This window comes from Lathyrus oleraceus, chromosome 6, assembly GCF_024323335.1.
Source record: "Lathyrus oleraceus cultivar Zhongwan6 chromosome 6, CAAS_Psat_ZW6_1.0, whole genome shotgun sequence".
NCBI classification, from domain to species: domain Eukaryota; kingdom Viridiplantae; phylum Streptophyta; class Magnoliopsida; order Fabales; family Fabaceae; genus Lathyrus; species Lathyrus oleraceus.
This window is the reverse complement of record NC_066584.1, coordinates 220,681,720-220,703,251: the sequence shown is the minus strand read 5'-3', so window position 1 is coordinate 220,703,251 and position 21,532 is coordinate 220,681,720. Positions and strand designations below refer to the sequence as shown.

Here is a 21,532-nt window from a genome sequence, read left to right as displayed (position 1 = left end):
CCATAAAGAGCCTCAAAAGGTGCCATTCCAATACTCGAATGGAAACTGTTGTTATACGTAAACTCGATCAAAGGCAAGAAACTATCCCAATTTCCTCCTTGTTCCAAAACACAAGACCTTAAAAGATCTTCAAGTGACTGAATAATCCTCTCCGTTTGACCATCAGTTTGCGGATGATATGCCGAACTCAAACGCAACTTCGTACCCAAAGCACTTTGCAAACCTTCCCAAAATCTCGAAGTGAACCTCGGATCTCTATCCGAAACAATGCTCGACGGAATACCATGTAAACACACAATCCTTTCGATGTACAACTTAGCAAGTCTCTCCATCGAATAATCCATCCTCATCGGAATAAAATGAGCACATTTTGTCAACCTGTCCACAACGACCCAAATCGCCTCACAATTACTCGATGTTCTCGGCAAACCCGAAACAAAATCCATAGAGATACTATCCCACTTCCACTCGGGAATAGATAACGGTTGCATCAAACCAGATGGCTTTTGATGTTCAATCTTTGACTTTTGACAAGTCAAACATGAATACACAAATTCCGCTACATCCTTCTTCATACCTTGCCACCAAAACATCTTCCTCAAGTCTTGATACATTTTAGTAGCACCAGGATGAATACTCAGACCACTTCTATGCCCTTCCTCAAGAATCCTCTTTCTTAAATCCGCAACATCCGGAACATAGACTCGGTCACGACACCTCATGATACCATTCTCATCAATCTGAAATTCACCACCTTTGCCTTGATTAATCAATGTCGTAACATCGACTAATTTCAAATCTGACTTCTGACCTTCTCTAATCTCGTCAAGAATACCACACGTAAGCTTCAACATACCAAGCTTAACACACGAAGACGTCGCTTCACAAACCAAACTCAAATCTCTAAATTGCTCCAACAATTCAAACTCTCGAATCATCAACATAGACATGTGCAATGACTTCCTACTCAATGCATCGGCTACAACATTCGCCTCTCCAGGATGATAATTCAAACCAAAATCATAATCTTTCAAGAATTCCAACCATCTCCTTTGCCTCATATTCAATTCTTTCTGATCGAACAAGTACTTCAAACCCTTGTGATCACTAAACACCTCAAATCTCGATCCAAACGAATAATGTCTCCAAAGCTTCAACACAAACACAACGGCGGCCAACTCTAAATCATGCGTCGGATAATTCCTCTCATAAACTTTAAGTTGCCTTGAAGCATAAGCTACCACTTGCCCTTTTTGCATCAGAACACCTCCCAAACCCAACAAAGAAGCATCACAATACACAACGAAAGTTTCTAACGGATCCGGTAAAATCAAAATAGGAGCCGTAGTCAACCTTCTCTTAAGCTCTTGAAAATTTGCTTCACACTGCGAAGTCCAAATGAAATCTTGACCTTTCCTAGTCAACTGCGTCAACGGTAACGACAACTTAGAAAATCCTTCAATGAACTTCCTATAATAACCAGCCAAACTAAGAAAACTTCTAATCTCAGCCACAGACTTAGGAGCTTCCCACTGAGATACAGCTTCAATCTTCGTAGGATCCTCAGAAATACCACCACTCGAAATCACATGTCCAAGAAAACTTACTTCACTCAACCAAAACTCACATTTAGAGAGTTTAGCAAACAACTTCCTCTCTTTCAACACCGATAACACAACCTTCAAATGCTCGGCATGATCCTCTTCACTCTTAGAATAAATCAATATATCGTCGATGAACACAACAACAAACTTATCCAGATAATCATGAAAAATCCTATTCATATACTCCATAAATACACCAGGTGCATTAGTCACACCAAAAGGCATCACAGAGTACTCGTAGTGACCGTACCTTGTCCGAAAAGCAGTCTTTTGAATATCCTCAGCCTTTACACGAATCTGATGGTACCCAGACCTCAAATCAATCTTGCTAAACACACAAGCCCCAACCAGTTGATCCATCAGATCGTCAATCCTCGGAAGTGGATACTTGTTCTTAATCGTCACTTTGTTCAGTTGTCTATAATCAACACATAATCTCATAAAACCTTCTTTCTTCTTGACCAACAGAACTGTTGATTCCTTAGGATTGGCATTAATTTTAGAAAACAAATAATGTAATCATCTCTGTTGTTTTAATATGTTGGGTTGAAGAAATTCAACAACTGGACCAACATGTCATGTACGATGTCACGACATCAGGTCTGTGACATCGCACATGTGTAGAAAACTGAATTAATTAATTCAGTATATATTCTGGGATCAACAAGGATATCTGGTGAATATCCTAACTCCCATGTGGAGGTCTTGAAGACTCAACCAGAAGATATATAGGCTCAAAATATGGAGATATATATGGAGAGATTCTAGGATTGAAGACCTTGTTTGTAGCAGAATTTTTCTGCTGAAGTTGTAACAGCAAAGAACAAGTCTGCTGCAATTTCTGAAGGCCCAAATCCAGTTGGGTGATTAGGTTATAAATAGCTGATTGTAACCTAGTATTTGTAAGCCTCCTAGAATGAAAATTTAGGGGTGTGTGTGAGGTAAACCTCCCAATCTGTGGGAAGGTTACCATATGTTTCTCAGTGGTAAAAGCTGAGAGTTTTGTAACTCAAAGCCTGTAGGCAAGAGTGATTTTGTTCTTGAATGAAGCTGTGAAGCAAGTTCAAGGTGTGTTAACATTACATTGTACTTGTAGTGATAGGAATGGAAACTGGAGGTTTCTATCTAGGAGTTCCTAGGTATAGATTGCATTGGGTAGGGATTAAGTGAAGAGTTGTAAACGGGTGAGTTTAACTCTGAATTAATACTGCTAATAGTGGATCTTCTTCCTGGCTTGGTAGCCCCCAGATGTAGGTCATGTTGGACTGAACTGGGTTAACAATTTCCTGTGTTTGTTTTCCTTCTGCATGTGTTTATTACTGCCATAACTCAGCAGGTATTCCAGTCAGCTTATCAAGATGATAACTGACCTGGCATATAGCCTTCTGTTTGAATGTCAATCAGAAAGTTGTAACATTCATCAGGGACAGTGCATACTGAATGATAAGTAAGTTAACTTTAGTTCAATATTTATTTAAGTCTGTTCTTTTCAAGGATAACAGACCTGGCTGAAGGATCATAGTGAAGCTGTCAAACTGGATGTTTTGACAGTTGATACTGAAGGCTGATACTGAAGTAGAGACTAGTTGGTCTTTTACAGTATTGCAAACTTAGCACAGCACGTGTCCAGGAACATAACAGACTCAGCATATGTTCTGGATGTCGAACTGAATGTTGTGACATTCATTCCCAACAGTAGGTGCTACAGTGTAGGATGATTGGTTTTTCTGGTTTAGTATTTTTCTCAGGCTATTCTTCAGGGATTCAATAATGTAGAGAAAAACCAGGAAACCAACTACTAACCTACAATTAATGAACCTAACAAATAGCCTAGTTGTTAGCAATCTAATAAGTGAAAATTAGATTAACGTGTCCAACCTTTAATCCAGGAAATACAAGTAAAAGATATACACACAGGAACAATGTAACAGATGATGTCCACAAACAACAGTAAGACATCATGCTGATAACTGTGGAAGAAAACAACAGAAGTGAGTGCTAGGTTTGATTTCTGTTGAGTCTTTCTTCCTGATGCACAGAACCAGGTGTTCATACATTCTAGGGTGACATAGAATGAGATGTCGTGACATCTGTGAACCTGTGCATATTAGTACAGTGGTTAATAACTATCTTGCTGTATTAGTTACAATGTTAGATCAGATGTCATGACGTGGAGTATAACATCTGAATTCTGACTACACCAGAATTTCAATTGGTATCAGAGCAGGCATCCTGTTCTGCTTCTGGATGAGATCCATGGGTGATACTTTCTGGTATCTTGCAAGAAGTTATGTTGGAACCAGTGGAAGGTTCTGAAAGTTCCCTGAATGGTCCCTTGAAGTAGGTGGATGGACTGTTCATGACAGGAATAATGTGTACCTGTACCTGGAGGTTGGCAATTGGCCTTTGGATGGGACATCTGTGCCAGTTTTGAGTCACGTTCAAACTTGGTATGGACTTTGAGGCTGATCTGGTGAAAAGTGTGTTCTTAGGTTGAGTGGTATTATGATTTCCGCTGCATAATACCTGGCAAAACTCAAACTCTGATGTAGTTTCCCCTCATGTGGATGAAAGGCTGTTGTGTTCTAGATTTCATCATAACCTCTGAAGATGTCAAAGCTACTTGAGTCCCCTCAAGTCCACTCATCATGATGTTCTCACGTCAGGATGGTAAGAATCACCTGATCACTGATTCTTTTACACTCTTGGGTAGTGTATATGAAGACCTTGAAGTCTTTCAAGGAGGGTGTGTTCCAAGGAGGTGGAACCAATGTTCTATGTGATGGTAGAACATGTTGTTCAACAAGTATGCAGCTACTGGTTGAAGAACAGATGTTTTTAGGTGTCAAACAAAGGGATAATCCTGTTTGGAACCTACTTCTGACCTGGAAGAGGAGACATCTGTATGGGCTAAGTTGACAAGGGTAGGGTTAACTGTGTGTATGCTCAAGAAGGTCACATGTAGAGGTCTGGACTCTAGAAGTGGAGCTGGGTGAGATGTGACATTGAGCAATTTCCTGCTGCTTGTCCTACTCCTGTAGATTGATCAGGGATGGATGGCTGTTCTCTGGAGTACTATGGAGTGTTGGAAGACAAGTCCTCTGGATGTTAGCAGTCAACAATGGGGTAACCTGACTGCTACTTCATTTCAGAGGATTGGGACCATGAATCTTGTTATTCAAGCACCACGATCAGAAGTGGCAGTTCTTTCAAGGAGTGAGAATATGAAGATTCATAGGTTGGTTGATGTAGTATGCTCTGGCAATGCATATCTGCTATTGACTGGTGTTCGTCTAGTACTTATGGTCAGCTAAAGTCTGATTGGTGTGGTAGGAGTATGCGTAGGTATAACTCATAGAGTTAGTTACCACTGGTAGGGATGGAGTATGTCATGTTGAGACATGTCTGTACAATGCATGGATATTGGTGTGAAGTTTCCATGATTGTTAATTTGAGGGGGAGTTTTGGTTAACCTCCTCACACTTGGTCAGCCTAGGGTCTGGTTGGCTGTTGACCTGTGTCACATGGGTTCTGGTAGTTGTGTGACACAATTTGCAAGGAAGAATTCATCTCTCTCATTCCTAAGGGTGAATTTAATCTGGGAAGACTTTCAAAATTGTCTAGGTGCTTGCAAGCAGAAGATGTTGACACAAGAAGAGTACTTTCAAAGTATTCTTATGGTGGAAGTATCTGAAAGGAAAATTGGGAAAGGATTTAAGATCAATGTCCACTTGTGCCAAGTACAAGTGTTTAATTGATTATCCTTGGAGCTCAAGATAACGGATGTTCTTAAAGATGTTGGAACATCACTTCTTCAAGACCCTGTGCAGAATCACAGGAAGGATAGTACATTGGCTTATGATCTATCTCTTTGGTGGCAGCAAAAGCATATGATCTCTGAAAAGGTTTCCTGGCAAGAAACATGATTAAGCCTTGGTATGTACAAGAAGAAGAAGACATCATAGTCTTGATGGTGGTTGCTTGGATCAGTTTATTTCTGATCTAGGTAAGGAAGTGCATTAGCTTATGCACACTGTGGAGTCAAGAACTAGTGGCAGCAGTCTTGACATCATGGAAACAGCCTTGCCTTAGGATATGGAATCCGTGGTAGAGCTGAAGGGTTAGTTTCTAACTGGTCCTTCTGAAGACTCATACATCAGAGTGTCTGATGTCTTTGGAGAAGAAGCAGGGATTCATCAAGGTGTGAGCTTGGATGACTTAACTGCAAACCTGCAGGGTGGAGGTTGTTTACTCAAACTTGGTTCCACAATCAAGTCTATGAGAACATTGAACTCTGTTCTGTGAAGGGAGGAAGCTCTTTCAAGTGGCAGAAGAAGGAGCTGAATTCAACAGCGAGATGTCAAAACACAATGTTGTGACATTTGGTTCAACATCAGATTCTTAGTTGGTGAGCTGGCACATCAATTTGAGATAGAAAGGTCTACAGGGTTGTAGATTGGATACTTCAAAAAGGCTTGAAGTTCTAGTCTCACTTGGAAGGTCAGAATATCTTTGGGAGAAGTCTGATAAACTTGGGGAGGTCAAAAAGCAGCATTTGACCTTTTCATATGAGGATTCATGAAGGAGGTAATCAACCAGTGGCAATTGGTCTACCTCAGAAGTGAGTTCGAAGAATCAAGATAATCAACATATGGCAGCAGATTATGCTTGAGGAAAGTCTGAGACAAATTACTCTTGAGTAGAAAAGTAGTAAGTTGAAGACTAAAGGAGGTGCTTTCTATTCATCCCTTGGAGCTTGTGGTAGGAGTTCTGAGCTATCTATGGAAGATTATCTCTTGTAATGGGATGAAAATGTATATTTCCCAATGAATGGCTGGGTTCTTCTTGATCAACCCGATGACTCAGTGATATCTGAAGACTATCAGATGGTGTGCCTTGTCTTGTTGTGAAGGATGTCCCAGCTGATGTTAGAACATCCAGTGAAGTGGTCTTCTGTTCTGGTTAGAAGAGAGATTGACACAGAGTGTGAATGTGTTCAGCTAAGAGGGTTGAACAGAGGGTGTGCTCTTGAAGACATGAAGATGCGTCTTGTGTTTTCCATTCATCAAGTGGTCTGGATTCTCTATGAATCAGGAAGTATGTGAAGGTCCAACTTTGGGATGTTGGATATGCCCATGTGTGATCTCCAATCTTCAAGAGGAGAGTGGGGTGTCCATGACAGGGGGAGTTCTGGCCTTGAAGCTGCAAGTAATCATCAAGCTTGTGGTCTATGTGTAACCAGGTATGGCACCCTGTCAGCTATCAGGATGCTGTGTCAAGGCTGAGTGAGCTGAAGAATGTCTGACCGAATGTCATGACATTGCCCTGGACAATGCTGCTAATTCCTTCTAAAACTTAAAGTCAGTAGGAATTATGAAGGTGATGTGTCAAATTCTGGTAAGGCAGAATAAGCCAGATGGCTACAGCTGGGTGGTACAGGGGGAGTAACCATCTGCTGAAGTGTGGGAATTTGACTGTATCAGTGCCAGATGTCAAGTCTCTACTGGAGGTATGACAGGAACCTTGGAAAATGTTGAATACTAGCATAATGCAGGAAAAAGCCGCGTGAAATGTTAAGACATCGCGTGCAACGTGTCTGACTGCATATATGGAATGGTCTCCATGCACTGGAACGGCTGTTTTGGAAAAGAAACAGTCAAGAGCTATAAAAGGTATTCAAAGATAATCTGAGATTTTGTTGGTGATTCTCTGACTGTTTCTCAGAAAAAATAAATGCATCTTGACCAAGCATTTATTTCTACCGGAAATTCCTAAGCACTGGCTGGACTATTTAAAGGATGCAATAGCCCTCTTCCTCTCACAAGAAAAACACTCCATTCTCAGAATCATGGGGTATGTTAAGGTTTGGGCAAGCTGCGCCTGGATCTGGTTTTGTGAAGGGTGCCTTTACAAATGTTTAGCTAAAAAGGGGGAGAGAAATATAGTCCTGGGGTTGAGAATGTACCAGAAGCAAACCAACTGTGGATGTGGCAAACAGAAGTTGGCATCAGGCACAAAATCCACCAACTGGGTTTACCACTTGTGTCTTGTGATCTGAGTTAAGAAGACAGTTGTGCCTTGTGATCTGAGTTATAGTGTCTATGTACTCAGCATTACATATTCTTCAGGAAGCTCTCCGGTTGAGGGGAAGGGTTCTGGTACAACTGAGTCTTGTCCCTCTTCTTCCCCATGTACACCAACTTTGGTGTTTGTGGTGGTGGAGCCAATGACGGAGATGAAGAGCATTCCCAAATTGGGATGTCTTGTCCAGTGTATTGTTTATTTGTTTTAGCTAAAATTTGCCAAAGGGGGAGATTGTTGATTCCTTAGGATTGGCATTAATTTTAGAAAACAAATAATGTAATCATCTCTGTTGTTTTAATATGTTGGGTTGAAGAAATTCAACATCTGGACCAACATGTCATGTACGATGTCACGACATCAGGTCTGTGACATCGCACATGTGTAGAAAACTGAATTAATTAATTCAGCATATATTCTGGGATCAGCAAGGATATCTGGTGAATATCCTAACTCCCATGTGGAGGTCTTGAAGACTCAATCAGAAGATATATAGGCTCAAAATATGGAGATATATATGGAGAGATTCTAGGATTGAAGACCTTGTTTGTAGCAGAATTTTTCTGCTGAAGTTGTAACAGCAAAGAACAAGTCTGCTGCGATTTCTGAAGGCCCAAATCCAGTTGGGTGATTAGGTTATAAATAGCTGATTGTAACCTAGTATTTGTAAGCCTCCTAGAATGAAAATTTAGGGGTGTGTGTGAGGTAAACCTCCCAATCTGTGGGAAGGTTACCATATGTTTCTCAGTGGTAAAAGCTGAGAGTTTTGTAACTCAAAGCCTGTAGGCAAGAGTGATTTTGTTCTTGAATGAAGTTGTGAAGCAAGTTCAAGGTGTGTTAACATTACATTGTACTTGTAGTGATAGGAATGGAAACTGGAGGTTTCTATCTAGGAGTTCCTAGGTATAGATTGCATTGGGTAGGGATTAAGTGAAGAGTTGTAAACGGGTGAGTTTAACTCTGAATTAATACTGCTAATAGTGGATCTTCTTCCTGGCTTGGTAGCCCCCAAATGTAGGTCATGTTGGACTGAACTGGGTCAACAATTTCATGTGTTTGTTTTCCTTCTGCATGTGTTTATTACTGCCATAAATCAGCAGGTATTCCAGTCAGCTTATCAAGATGATAACTGACCTGGCATATAGCCTTCTGTTTGAATGTCAATCAGAAAGTTGTAACATTCATCAGGGACAGTGCATACTGAATGATAAGTAAGTTAACTTTAGTTCAGTATTTATTTAAGTTTGTTCTTTTCAAGGATAACAGACCTGGCTGAAGGATCATAGTGAAGCTGTCAAACTGGATGTTTTGACAGTTGATACTGAAGGCTGATACTGAAGTAGAGACTAGTTGGTCTTTTACAGTATTGCAAACTTAGCACAGCATGTGTCCAGGAACATAACAGACTCAGCATATGTTCTGGATGTCGAACTGAATGTTGTGACATTCATTCCCAACAGCAGGTGCTACAGTGTAGGATGATTGGTTTTTCTGGTTCAGTATTTTTCTCAGGCTATTCTTCAGGGATTCAATAGTTTAGAGAAAAACCAGGAAACCAACTACTAACCTACAATTAATGAACCTAACAAATAGCCTAGTTGTTAGCAATCTAATAAGTGAAAATTAGATTAACGTGTCCAACCTTTAATCCAGGAAATACAAGTAAAAGATATACACACAGGAACAATGTAACAGATGATGTCCACAAACAACAGTAAGACATCATGCTGATAACTGTGGAAGAAAACAACAGAAGTGAGTGCTAGGTTTGATTTTTGTTGAGTCTTTCTTCCTGATGCACAGAACCAGGTGTTCATACATTCTAGGGTGACATAGAATGAGATGTCGTGACATCTGTGAACCTGTGCATATTAGTACAGTGGTTAATAACTATCTTGCTGTATTAGTTATAATGTTAGATCAGATGTCATGACGTGGAGTATAACATCTGAATTCTGACTACACCAGAATTTCAAGAACAGGTGCACCCCACGGCGACACACTAGGACGAATAAACCTCTTCTCGAGCAAGTCTTCAAGTTGACTCTTCAACTCTTTCAACTCAGAAGCATACATTCGATAGGGAGCCATCGATACAGGACTAGTTCCTGGAACTAAATCAATCGAAAACTCAACCTCACGTTCCGGCGGTAAATCACTTATATCTTCCGGAAATACCTCCGCAAACTCACAAACTATTGGCAATTCTTCAATCGTCCTCTTCTCACGAATATCCAAAGTTGCCAACAACATAAACAACTCGGCACCATCTTGCACCGATTCATCAACTTGCTTAGCAGACACAAACCAATCTTCCTTAGCACCAACTTCAGGAAAAATAACTGTCCTCTCGAAACAGTTGATATACACCTGATTAAATTCTAACCAATTCATACCCAAAATCATATCAAGTTGCTCTAAAGGAAGACAAACTAAATCAATTCCAAAATCCCTACCAAAGATACTCAACGGACACTTCAGACACACATAGGAAGTGGAAACAGAACCCATAGCAGGTGTATCAATAACCATACTTCTACGTATATCAGATAATATAATATTCAGTCTCTTAGCACAATCCAAAAAAATGAAAGAATGTGTTGCACCGATATCAATAATGGCAGTCAAAGGTGTACCATTAATAAAGCACGTACCTTGGATTAGCCTATCATCGGTAGTGGCCTCCGCACCAGACAATGCAAACACCTTTCCCTTCGCTTGCTCCTTCTTTGGCTTATCACATTTGGTACTAATGTGACCTTTCTCACCGCAATTGTAACAAGTCACACTCGAACCAACTCCACACTGGTTTGCTCTGTGACCACTCTTGCCACAATTGAAACACGTCACAGAATCCTTACTACAATCAACAACACGATGACCTTCAACGCCACATTTGAAACACTTAAGTGGAGTAGAAGATCCTCCCCCACCTGGCTTCTTGCCAAAACCAGATTGTCTCCTCTTGTCATCATACGGTTTCCCATGATCTTGGTTTTTCCCCTTCAAACTCTTGTAGAAAGAAGCACTCTCCCTACTATCCTCATCATAAATCCGACTCTTGTTAACTGTAGCACCTCAAATTTGCACCTCCCATTTGTATATACATTTCATTTGTAGGTCATTAGGATTGCATTAGCATTGCATAGCATGTTACATCTCATCAGTCAAGACTGGTCAGGAGATTCATCTGTGCAAGGCAACAAGAGCATTTTCCATGAGATCAAAGACCTAGGGTGGTTCCATTGAGCTTACATGACCCAAGGATCATTTTGAAGTAGCTTGGCCAAGTGTTGAAGGCTCAGAACTCATCAGTGCATGTGCAAATCATCTGAGGCCCATGAAAGTCAACAGAAGTCAACTACAAAGTCAACTGTGGATTTGGAGGTGGGAAGTGATCAGAGATACTTCATTCATGTTCAAACAAGTTTCATTTGACATTTCAAACACTCACATTGAAGAATTTGAAGTCAGGTCAAGAATTTCCCAAAATAGCAAGTGACCTATAATTTGAAATTTCCAAAAATGGAAAGGTCTTAGAGCAACTTCAACTCAAGTTTACATCATCAAGAAGGCTTCAAATGAAATTTTGTCCAACATGAAAGTTGAATATCTTTCTCTCCCATTTCCAAAAAGTCGAAGATCATGAATTTCTAATGTGTGGTTGAGGAGATATGATCAAATCATGACAAAGTGTGCTTAAAACTTCAAGTGGGCATAACTTTTGAACCAAAGCTCCAAAATGAGTGGTTCTTTTTGCATTTTGTTCATCATGACTTGTAGTTTCCAAATATCTCATTCCATGGCATGAAATTCTTTTGCATAATCATGTGCTCACTCATGAAGTTTTGTGAAGGAAAATTTCTAAAATCATTTTGGTTGATCATGGGCATAAAAAAACCAATTCAAAAGCTTGCATGGGCTTGTTTTAAGTGATTTTGGATCAGAATTGGGTACTGTTCACGTGGCTTTTCATGCATGGGGGTGAAAATACCATTTTGCACATACACCTCATAAGTTGTTAATCTCACTTAGCTTAGGCTTAAACATGATTTCAGTATGATTAGCATGGCATATATAAGGTTAAACACAACTGTTTTCATGATTAACATTCATTTTCAGATCTAGATTCAAAAATCATCCAAATTTTCCTCTCAAAAATATTTTGCAATTCTTCACACAAGAGCCATTTCTAGTGATGGATTCATGATCAGGAAGCATTGTTGAGCAAGATTGAACGTGGAATTGGAAGAAATCGTGCCATATTTGTCCATACTCAAAGCTTGAAGCATCCATGGAGTTTGCAAAATCTGCCAGATTCACGTGCGTTTGAGCTTCATTCCTTCCATCAATCACCTACGCAAGCATCATAGAGGAGCTTTGGATCATCACAAGCCTTGGATAGCGCGATTCAAAGGTTCTGATCTTCAAGAGGTGGATTTTCGATCTCAATTATTTTGAAGTTCATTATGATATTTGTGTATATCTTTCATTGGTGATGATTCTGGTATGAAATTTGAGTGAAATGGCGCACTATACATGAAGTTATGCATGATTCAAGTTTTGATGTAAATTTTTCTTTCCTTCGATTTGGATGATGTATGGTGTTTTAGTGTAAATTGATTGTTGATCTTGAATGTACATGGAATGATGATTCGTTTGGTGTTAGTTTTGTTGATTTCTTGACCGTTTTTGGATTTGCTGGGAATTTGTTCTTGAAGTTCATCCTGAAGAAGATGAACTTCATGCGTTTCCAGGTTTGCTATGAATCTGCTTGGAATTTGCTACGGTTTCTTCATAGGATTAGCTACGATTCTGGGAATTGTTTCCAGCGCTAGGGCTTTAGTTAAACGCTGTCGTTTTAGCTTGCGCGCTCAAATTCAAATTCGCGCCAGGTTCGATCCTGGCCGAGCGAGATTTTCAAACGCTTCATCATTTTTTACATATTCCCTCCATTTTCATGCTTTGGTTCATGTTTTAACTTCAAATTTTTCCCAAACTTAGAAAAATCACAACAAATAGGAAAATGCACCGATTTGACCCCAATTTTTTGCAAAATGCTCCTTATTCTGTCTAGTTTTTTATGAGCATGAATTTACAAGTTGTGTCTGGCTGGAAAAATGTTTTGTTCTAGGATGATTGGATACATATGCATGTGTGACCTTGCCTTGCTTATCTTATTATAAAATGCTCAAAAATGACCCAATGGCTTTGAAATTTTGTGTGTAGCTTCTTGACACATTGATGAATATTTTGGTTCTGGTTTGACATTTTTCCCATGATCCATTTCTGTTTTATGCTTGTGTTAACTTGGTGTGACAATTTGTGTCACACATTTGATTGTCCAATTTGTGTCACACATTTGATTCTCCGGGTGCCCTTTTTCTTTTTCAACCCTTTGTGTGTGTTTGGAGTCTGACATAAGCCCAGCGATTGGCAGTCGGTTTCCTGTGTCTTGTTTGCTTGTTGGAGTCTGACGTAAGTCCAGCGATTGGCAGTTCGTTTCCTGTGTGTGTTTGTTGGTTCGGAGTCTGATGTAAGTCCAGCGATTGGCCTTCGGTTTCCATGTTTGCCTATTTGTGTGGAGTCTGACGTAAGTCCAGCGATTGGCAGTCGGTTTCCTGTTTGTGTTTTGTTGGCATGCGTTAGCCGAGCTACGAGTGCTCTGATTCTTCTCTGGTTAGAGAAGATACGTATGCATAGGATGAGACATCCTAGCGAGCACGTTTCCCCTGTCCCCGAACTACGTTAACTCTGACGTCTGTGTCTGACAGACTACGTAGGCCCAGGATGCGATATCCTGCCGAGTCCTCTTCTTCCGTCTTTCATCTATGTATGATTCCAGCGTGTGTGCGGTGTTTGAGCAGTATTTTTAGCAACCTTTCTTCTATTCTTTCTGAGCGTGGATCCCGTCGAGTACGACGGATGCGTAGGGGTGCTAATACCTTCTCTTCGCATAACCGACTCCCGATCCTATCAATCTCTGGTCGCGAGACCATGTCCTTTCCAGGTTTACTTCGAGCGTTTCCTTTCCCTCCTTTGGGATAAATAACGCACGGTGGCGGCTCTGTTGTTTCGTTTTCCCGCCGGTTTTTCGCGTAATGCGACAGCTGGCGACTCTGCTGGGGACATAGAGAAGTTGACCTCTTGCTGGTCCATCTTCCCTAAGCGAGTCACTCCTAGTGCTCTTTAGGATAGGGTTTGGTTGCTTTTAATGTTTCATTTATTGCATTCATTTATTTATGTCTGCATTTATGTTTGCATTTATGTTTGCATTTATGTTTGCATTCATCATATTTTCATTTGTGCTGGCTGTGTGTTTGTCTCTCTGTGGGGTGGGAGTTACAAGAGGTAAAAGGCCCAATACCCAGGCCATGAGTGAACTCTAGGACACCTAGGATTAGAGTGATTCGTGGGAAGCGGGTGGTATTGCACCACTTAGCGGAACATGATATCACGAGCAGTTCAGACTCTGATGGGGTATTATCGGTGCATACATCGGGTGTGCACATGATGATATTCTATGAAAGGGTTGTTTATCCTACGTTTCTCATAACCTTACCCTAGCCTAGATGACACCCGTGAGTGGGGAGGGAATGATCATTTTACAAGTACCGTTGGTGACTTGTTGGTGACTTTTGGCTCTTGTTGGTGACTTGGTTCAGAGATATGGGTCTCAGATGACTTTGGGTCTCAGATGACTTTGTGGTTCTGAATTCAAGCCGAAGCTTTGAACCTGTGCTCCGTAACACACAGCCAACCAGTCGTGTTTGCATCATTTGCATCATAGCATATTTATTTTCAAAAAAAATAATGCAATAAAAAAAAAAAAAAAAAAAAAAGCTAATCTCCTCATGCATATCATTTCTCAGGTTCATTCGGGAGTCTATTCACTGTGAGAGATGGCATCCGTTCCAGAGTTGAAGAGGAAGACTTGCACCTACAGTTTTCACCGTGAGCCATTGACATCGTTGATAGAGTTGAGCAATCTTGTGACCGGCGGTAATCAGAAGGTGTTTGTTGATCAGTATGGGGATTTGTTGACACTGTTGAAGATGGTGGTAGATCCAGTACCGTTGCAGACTCTCCTACAGTTTTATGATCCAGAGCTCCGTTGCTTCACTTTCCAGGATTATCAGTTAGCGCCCACTCTTGAGGAGTACTCCATTCTGATGAATGTCCCGATCAGATACCAGGTGCCTTTCTTGGATGTTCCAAAGGAGGTTGACTTCAAGATTGTTGCCAGAGCTCTTTATTTGAGTATCAAGGAAGTGAGTGACAATTGGAAATCCAGTGGTGATGTTGTGGGTTTGCCTTTGAAGTATCTGGTGAGGATGGCTAAGGAAGAAGCGAAGAAAGGGAATTGGGAAGCTTTCAACGCTCAGTTGGCCATTATGATCTATGGAGTGGTGTTGTTTCCTAGCATGCCTAATTTTGTGGACTTTGCTGCTATCACTATCTTCCTTGGAGGAAACCCGGTTCCTACTTTGTTAGCTGACACTTACTATGCTATTCACAGTAGGCATGGTAAGGGTGGAGCTATTAGATGCTGTCTCCCATTATTGCTCAGATGGTTCTTGTCTCTTCTGCCAACCAGTGGACCTTTTGTGGATACTCAGAGCACTCATAAGTGGACTCAGAGGGTTATGTCTCTTACCTCCTATGATATCAGGTGGCAATCTTACCGGATGGATGTGAGTAATGTCATCATGAGTTATGGAGAGTTTCGTAATGTGCCACTTGTAGGGACTAAGGGTTGCATCAATTACAACCCGGTTCTTTCTCTGCGCCAGTTGGGGTTTGTGATGAATGGAAGACCACTAGATGCTGAGATAGCTGAAAGTGTGTATTTTGAGAAGCGGAGTGACCCGGCTAGATTGGAGCAAGTAGGAAGAGCTTGGAAGACCATTGGTGTCAAGGATGGAGCTGTCTTAGGGAAGAAGTTTGCAGTTGCTATGCCTGATTACATTGGTTGGGTCAAGAATAGAGTTGAGACTTTGTTGCTGTCCTATGATAGGATGGAGTCATTGCAAGAGCAACCACCTTTGATCCTTGCTGAGAGTGTGCCTGCTGAGCACTACAAACAAGCCTTGATGGAGAATCATCGGTTGAAAGAGAAGGAACAAGATACCCAGATGGAGCTTTACAAAGCCAAAGCTGATAAGTTGAACTTGGCTCATCAACTCAAAGGCATGCAAGGTGAAGATGCTAGCAGATTGAGAAGCAAGAAGAGGTCCTATGAGGAGTTAGAGACATTGCTGAATGAAGAACACCGTGAGCGGCTAAGGTTGCAAAGAGCGGAAGCCAACTATCAGAAGAAGATAAGAGACCTGGAAAAGCAGCTTAAAGACAAAGACATCCAATTGAAGAAGGAGGTAGACTTGAGACATGCATCAGAGAGCCAGCTTGGAGGAGAAGTTGTAGAGCTCAGAAGACAACTGAAGGAGAAGATCACCCCTTTGCCTGAGTGTTCAGAATGCAACCTGTTGATAGACCAGTGCCAGTATCTGAAGACGCTCATCCCTGGAGGACATCTTTCTTAGCTTGTATCTGTTGTTTATTTTAAGAATCACCTCCAGGCTTGTTGGATGGGATTCCTTGTACTCTTATCATTTGGATCTTTGCTTGAATTTTGTTGTATGATCCTTGTTACTCACGTATATAGATGAGGTTGTTGATGTTTCACCTTGTGCTTATTATCCTGTGTAGTCTACTTCTGTGTTGTTCATTGTTGCAGGTTGCCATCTTTTTGAAGGAGGAATTAGGCTCTTGAATGCCTGAGAAATGAACATATCATGTGCATCATACGCATCATTAGCATCATACACATATCATTTTGCATTACAGGTATTCTTGATCGAGACTTCTCATTCTGGTTCCTGTTTTAGGCAGGATTGCTGATCATCGACCGCATCGCTATGCAACCAGACTAAATCAACAGAGGAATATGGATCAAGTGCAAGCTGAGTTAGCAGAGATGAGGGCTAACATGGCCCAGTTCATGCATATGATGCAAGGGGTTGCGCAAGGTCAAGAAGAACTTCGAGCCCTAGTCCAGAGACAAGAGGCTGTAATTCCACCGGTCAACCATGCTTTGCCAGAGGGAGGCCCAATCAATGATCCTGCTACTGCTGCTATTCCCATCAATAACTATGCCGTGGGTGATGAGTTGAGGGGTATCAGAATCAACGGTCAACCTATTGCTCTAGAGACAGTTAATGCCAGAGCAACCCGTGCTCCAGTTTGCCATCCTGCTCCGTTGGTTGACAGACAGGAGGATATGTTTACTCTCGTCAGTGAGGACGATGAAGTTGTGGGAAGAACTGATGAGAGGGATAGGAGGGTTGATGCCCTAACTGAGAAGATCAGAGCCATGGAGTGTCAGAACTCTTTGGGGTTTGATGTTACAAATATGGGTTTGGTGGAAGGACTGAGGATTCCCTATAAGTTCAAGGCGCCATCTTTTGATAAATACAACGGTACTTCTTGTCCTCGCACCCATGTGCAGGCCTATTTCAGGAAAATCTCTGCCTACACTGACGACGAAAAGATGTGGATGTATTTTTTCCAGGATAGCTTGTCTGGAGCTTCCTTGGATTGGTACATGGAGCTGAAAAGAGAATCTATCAGAAGTTGGAGAGATCTGGGTGAAGCCTTCTTGAGGCAATACAAGCATAATATGGACATGGCTCCAAGCCGGACTCAGTTACAGAGCTTATGTCAGAAATATGGAGAGAGTTTCAAAGAGTACGCCCAGAGATGGCGTGAATTAGCTGCAAGGGTGCAACCTCCGATGCTGGAAAAGGAGTTGACCGATATGTTCATTGGGACTTTGCAAGGAATATTCATGGACCGGATGGGGAGCTGCCCATTCGGTAGTTTTTCTGATGTTGTGATCTGTGGGGAGAGAACAGAGAGTCTCATTAAAGCTGGAAAGATTCAGGACGCTGGTTCTTCATCTTCAAAGAAGCCATTTTCTGGGGCACCCAGAAGAAGGGAGGGAGAAACCAATGTTGTGCAACACAGAAGAAATATGAATAGCGGACATTATCGTCAGGTTGCTGCTGTAACTATCCCAGCACCTCAACAACGTCAACAGCAACAACAGAGAGGACCACCACCACAACAACAACAGCAATGCCAGTTTCAGCCGAGACAGAGAATGTCGGATCGTCGATTCGACCCGTTACCTATGACATACGCTGAGTTGCTGCCCGAATTGCTCAGATTGGGGTTTGTTGAGTTGCGCACTATGGGTCCGGTGACGAAGATACCACCTGGGTATGATGCCAACGTTCGTTGTGACTTCCATTCCGGTGCACCGGGGCACCATATAGAGAATTGTCGGGCTTTTCATCATAAGGTCCAGGACTTAATTGACGCCAAAACAATCAATTTTTCTCCTGTGCCTAATGTTGTGAACAATCTTATGCCTCAGCATGGTGCGCATAGGGTGAATAATGTGGAAAGTGATGAAGTTGTGGACTTGGTGGTTGATGTTGATGAGATTCAGACACCTTTGATGGTTGTGAAAGAGCGTCTGTTGAATGGGGGAGTGTTCCCGGGCTGTGATCAGGGTTGTTTAGACTATGCTGATTCAGAGAATGGTTGTATGCAGTTGAAGAATGGTATCTAGGGTTTGATGGATGAGGGTTGTTTGCAATTTTCCAGGGCCGTGAAAGATCGTGGGATGATGTCAACTGTCACCATTTATTTCAAACCGTCCGAGGGACGTGGCCAGAGAACTGTTAGTGCTTCTACAAATGTTGGTACGCCTGTTACCATATCTGCTCCTGTAACCGTCAGTGCTCCCACTACTGTTGTTGTGTCTGGTAGAAGGGTTGTTGAGAACAGTAGGGCTGTGTCGTGGAAGTATGATAATGCTTACCGCAACAACAGGAGGGCTGAAAGTCAGATCCGGCCAGTTAATCAAACTCCAGTGACAATTGGTTTTCCAAGTAGAGTTCCTGCAACTGTTGGTCAGGTGGTGGACAATGTAGGGGGACCAGGAGGTTTCACCAGAAGCGGTCGTCTGTTCGCTCCGCAGCCTTTGAGAGACAACAATGTTGAGGCTCTCGCCAAAGCAAAGGGTAAACAAGCTGTGGTTGAAGAGGAACCTGTACAGAAGGAGGCGCCTGAGGGGTCGTTTGAGAAAGATGTGGAGGAGTTTATGAAGATTATTAAGAAGAGTGACTACAAGATTGTAGATCAGTTGAATCAAACTTTGTCCAAGATTTCTATCCTTTCATTGTTGTTGTGCTCGGAGGCACACCGTAATGCCTTGCTGAAGATGTTGAATATGGCTTACGTGCCTCATGAGATCTCTGTCAATCAGCTGGAGGGTGTTATTGCTAATGTGAGCACGAGGCATGGCTTGGGATTCACAGACTTGGATCTGACGCCGGAAGGTCGTAACCATAACAAGGCCCTGCATATCACTATGGAGTGCAAAGGCGCAGTATTGTCACATGTGTTGGTGGATACTGGCTCGTCTTTGAATGTGCTGCCCAAGAAGACTTTGAGCAAGATAGATGTTGAAGGGGTTGTCTTCACTCCAAGCGATCTCATTGTTCGTGCATTTGATGGATCCAAACGGTCTGTTTTTGGTGAAGTCACATTGCCTGTGAAGATTGGCCCGGAGGTGTTCAGTATTGTCTTCTATGTGATGGATATCCAACCAGCATATAGTTGTCTTTTGGGGCGTCCCTGGATACATGGGGCTGGAGCAGTTTCGTCCACTCTCCACCAGATGCTGAAGTATGTTTGGAACTGTCAGATTGTAAAAGTGTGCGGCGAGGAGGACATTCTGGTGAGTCATTTATCCTCTTTCAAGTATGTGGAGGTGGATGGCGAGATCCATGAAACTCTATGTCAGGCGTTTGAGACCGTTGCTCTTGAGAGGGTGACTTTTGCTGAGCAGAAGAAGCCAGGTGCCTCAATTGCATCCTACAAACAGGCTGTGGAGGTTGTCAACTCGGGCAATGTAGAAGGCTGGGGCAGGATGGTGGACCTGCCCGTCAAAGAAGACAAGTTCGGTATTGGTTATCAACCTTTGCGGGCAGAGCAGGGTGTTCAAGATCAGAAAGGGCCGAGTTCCTTTACCAGCGCTGGGCTGATGAATCATGGCGACGTCTTTGCAGCCAGTAATGAAGACGGTGACAGTGATGGTGATCTGAACAACTGGGTTCGCCCGTGTGCACCAGGGGAGACGATCAACAATTGGACAGCTGAAGAAGTGGTCCAAGTTACTCTTCAAACAGAGTAATTTTCTTTTGTTTTTCATTTTGCACAAAACCCTACGTTCTGCCCAAGGCGTAGTGGTTCATTGTAGGGCCTCATCATGTTTTTCAATGATATCATTAATAAAGGACGTTTGGCAAACAATTTTGTGATCCCTGTCTTTCTGTTTTGGTTTTTCATTTTTCAAAAACAATAAAAATGGCAATGTTTTTGTTTTTGTGACTTTCTTGAACTCTTTTTCTAAAATAAAGCATTAAACATGCAGAATTGATCTTACGGATCCCACTATGAACAGTTCTGTTATGGCTCAGTCTGATTTCAATAATCCCATCTACCAAGCTGAAGAGGAGAGTGAGGAAGACTGTGAACTCCCTAAAGAACTGGTCAGATTATTGAAGCAGGAGGAAAGGGTCATCCAACCTCATCAGGAGGAATTGGAGATTATTAACCTGGGTACTGAGGACGTCAGAAGAGAGATTAAGATCGGGGATGCTTTGAAGGAAGACGTCTAGAGAAGGTTGATTGAAATGCTGAGAGAATATGTGGAGATATTCGCCTGGTCGTATCAAGATATGCATGGGCTGGATACAAATATTGTGGTGCATAGGCTACCTCTCAGAGAAGATTGTCCTTTGGTCAAGCAGAAGCTTCGCAGAACTAGTCCTGATATGGCTGTTAAGATCAAGGAAGAAGTTCAGAAGCAGTTGGATGCGGGTTTTTTGTCAGTTACTACTTATCCCCCGTGGGTGGCCAACATCGTTCTCGTGCCAAAGAAGGACGGTAAAGTCAGGATGTGTGTCGATTACCGGGATTTAAACAGAGTCAGTCCGAAAGATGACTTCCCATTACCTCACATTGATGTATTGGTTGATAACACTACTCAATCCTCGGTTTTCTCTTTCATGGATGGTTTCTCTGGCTATAATCAGATCAAGATGGCGCCAGAAGACATGGAAAAGACGACATTCATTACACCTTGGGGCACGTTCTGCTATAAGGTGATGCCATTTGGGCTGAAGAATGCCGGTGCTACCTATCAGAGGGCTATGACGACTCTCTTTCATGACATGATGCACAAAGAGATTGAAGTGTACGTAGATGATATGATCGCAAAGTCGCAGACAGAAGAGGAGCACCTGGTAAATTTGTAGAAGTTGTTTGAAAGGCTGAGAAAGTTCAAACTGAGGCTGAATCCGAACAAGTGTACGTTTGGTGTGAGATCCGGTAAGCTGTTGGGTTTCATTGTCAGCAAGAAAGGGATTGAGGTTGATCCAGCAAAAGTAAAAGCTATACAAGAAATGCCTGAACCGAAAATTGAAAAGCAGGTTCGTGGGTTTTTAGGGAGATTGAACTACATTGCACGGTTTGTATCTCACCTAACTGCCACGTGGGAACCGATATTCAAATTGTTAAGAAAGAATCAAGCAATCAAGTGGAATGATGACTGTCAGAAAGCTTTTGACAAGATAAAAGAGTATTTACAGAAACCTCCAATCCTTATCCCTCCAGTTCCTAGGAGACCTCTGTCGCACCTCGAAAAAAATGGGGATACGACTTCAAAGCGAAGCGCGATCGCACGCTCGCAATGATGGACTGAACAGAGTCGC

At 42.1% G+C, this 21,532-nt stretch overlaps 1 protein-coding gene across 1 annotated transcript; it reads right to left on the bottom strand.

Annotated features, from left to right (window-relative positions):
* Positions 1–9,677: 9,677 nt before the first annotated feature.
* LOC127094851 (uncharacterized) lies at positions 9,678–11,875 on the bottom strand (the record flags this gene model as incomplete). Its single annotated transcript, XM_051033624.1, has 2 exons — positions 11,867–11,875; positions 9,678–10,589 (listed from the first exon to the last, which is right to left on the bottom strand). Coding segments are annotated over exons 1-2 (921 nt in total), but the record flags the coding sequence as incomplete, so codon positions are not given.
* Between the last annotated feature and the right edge of the window lie 9,657 nt (positions 11,876–21,532).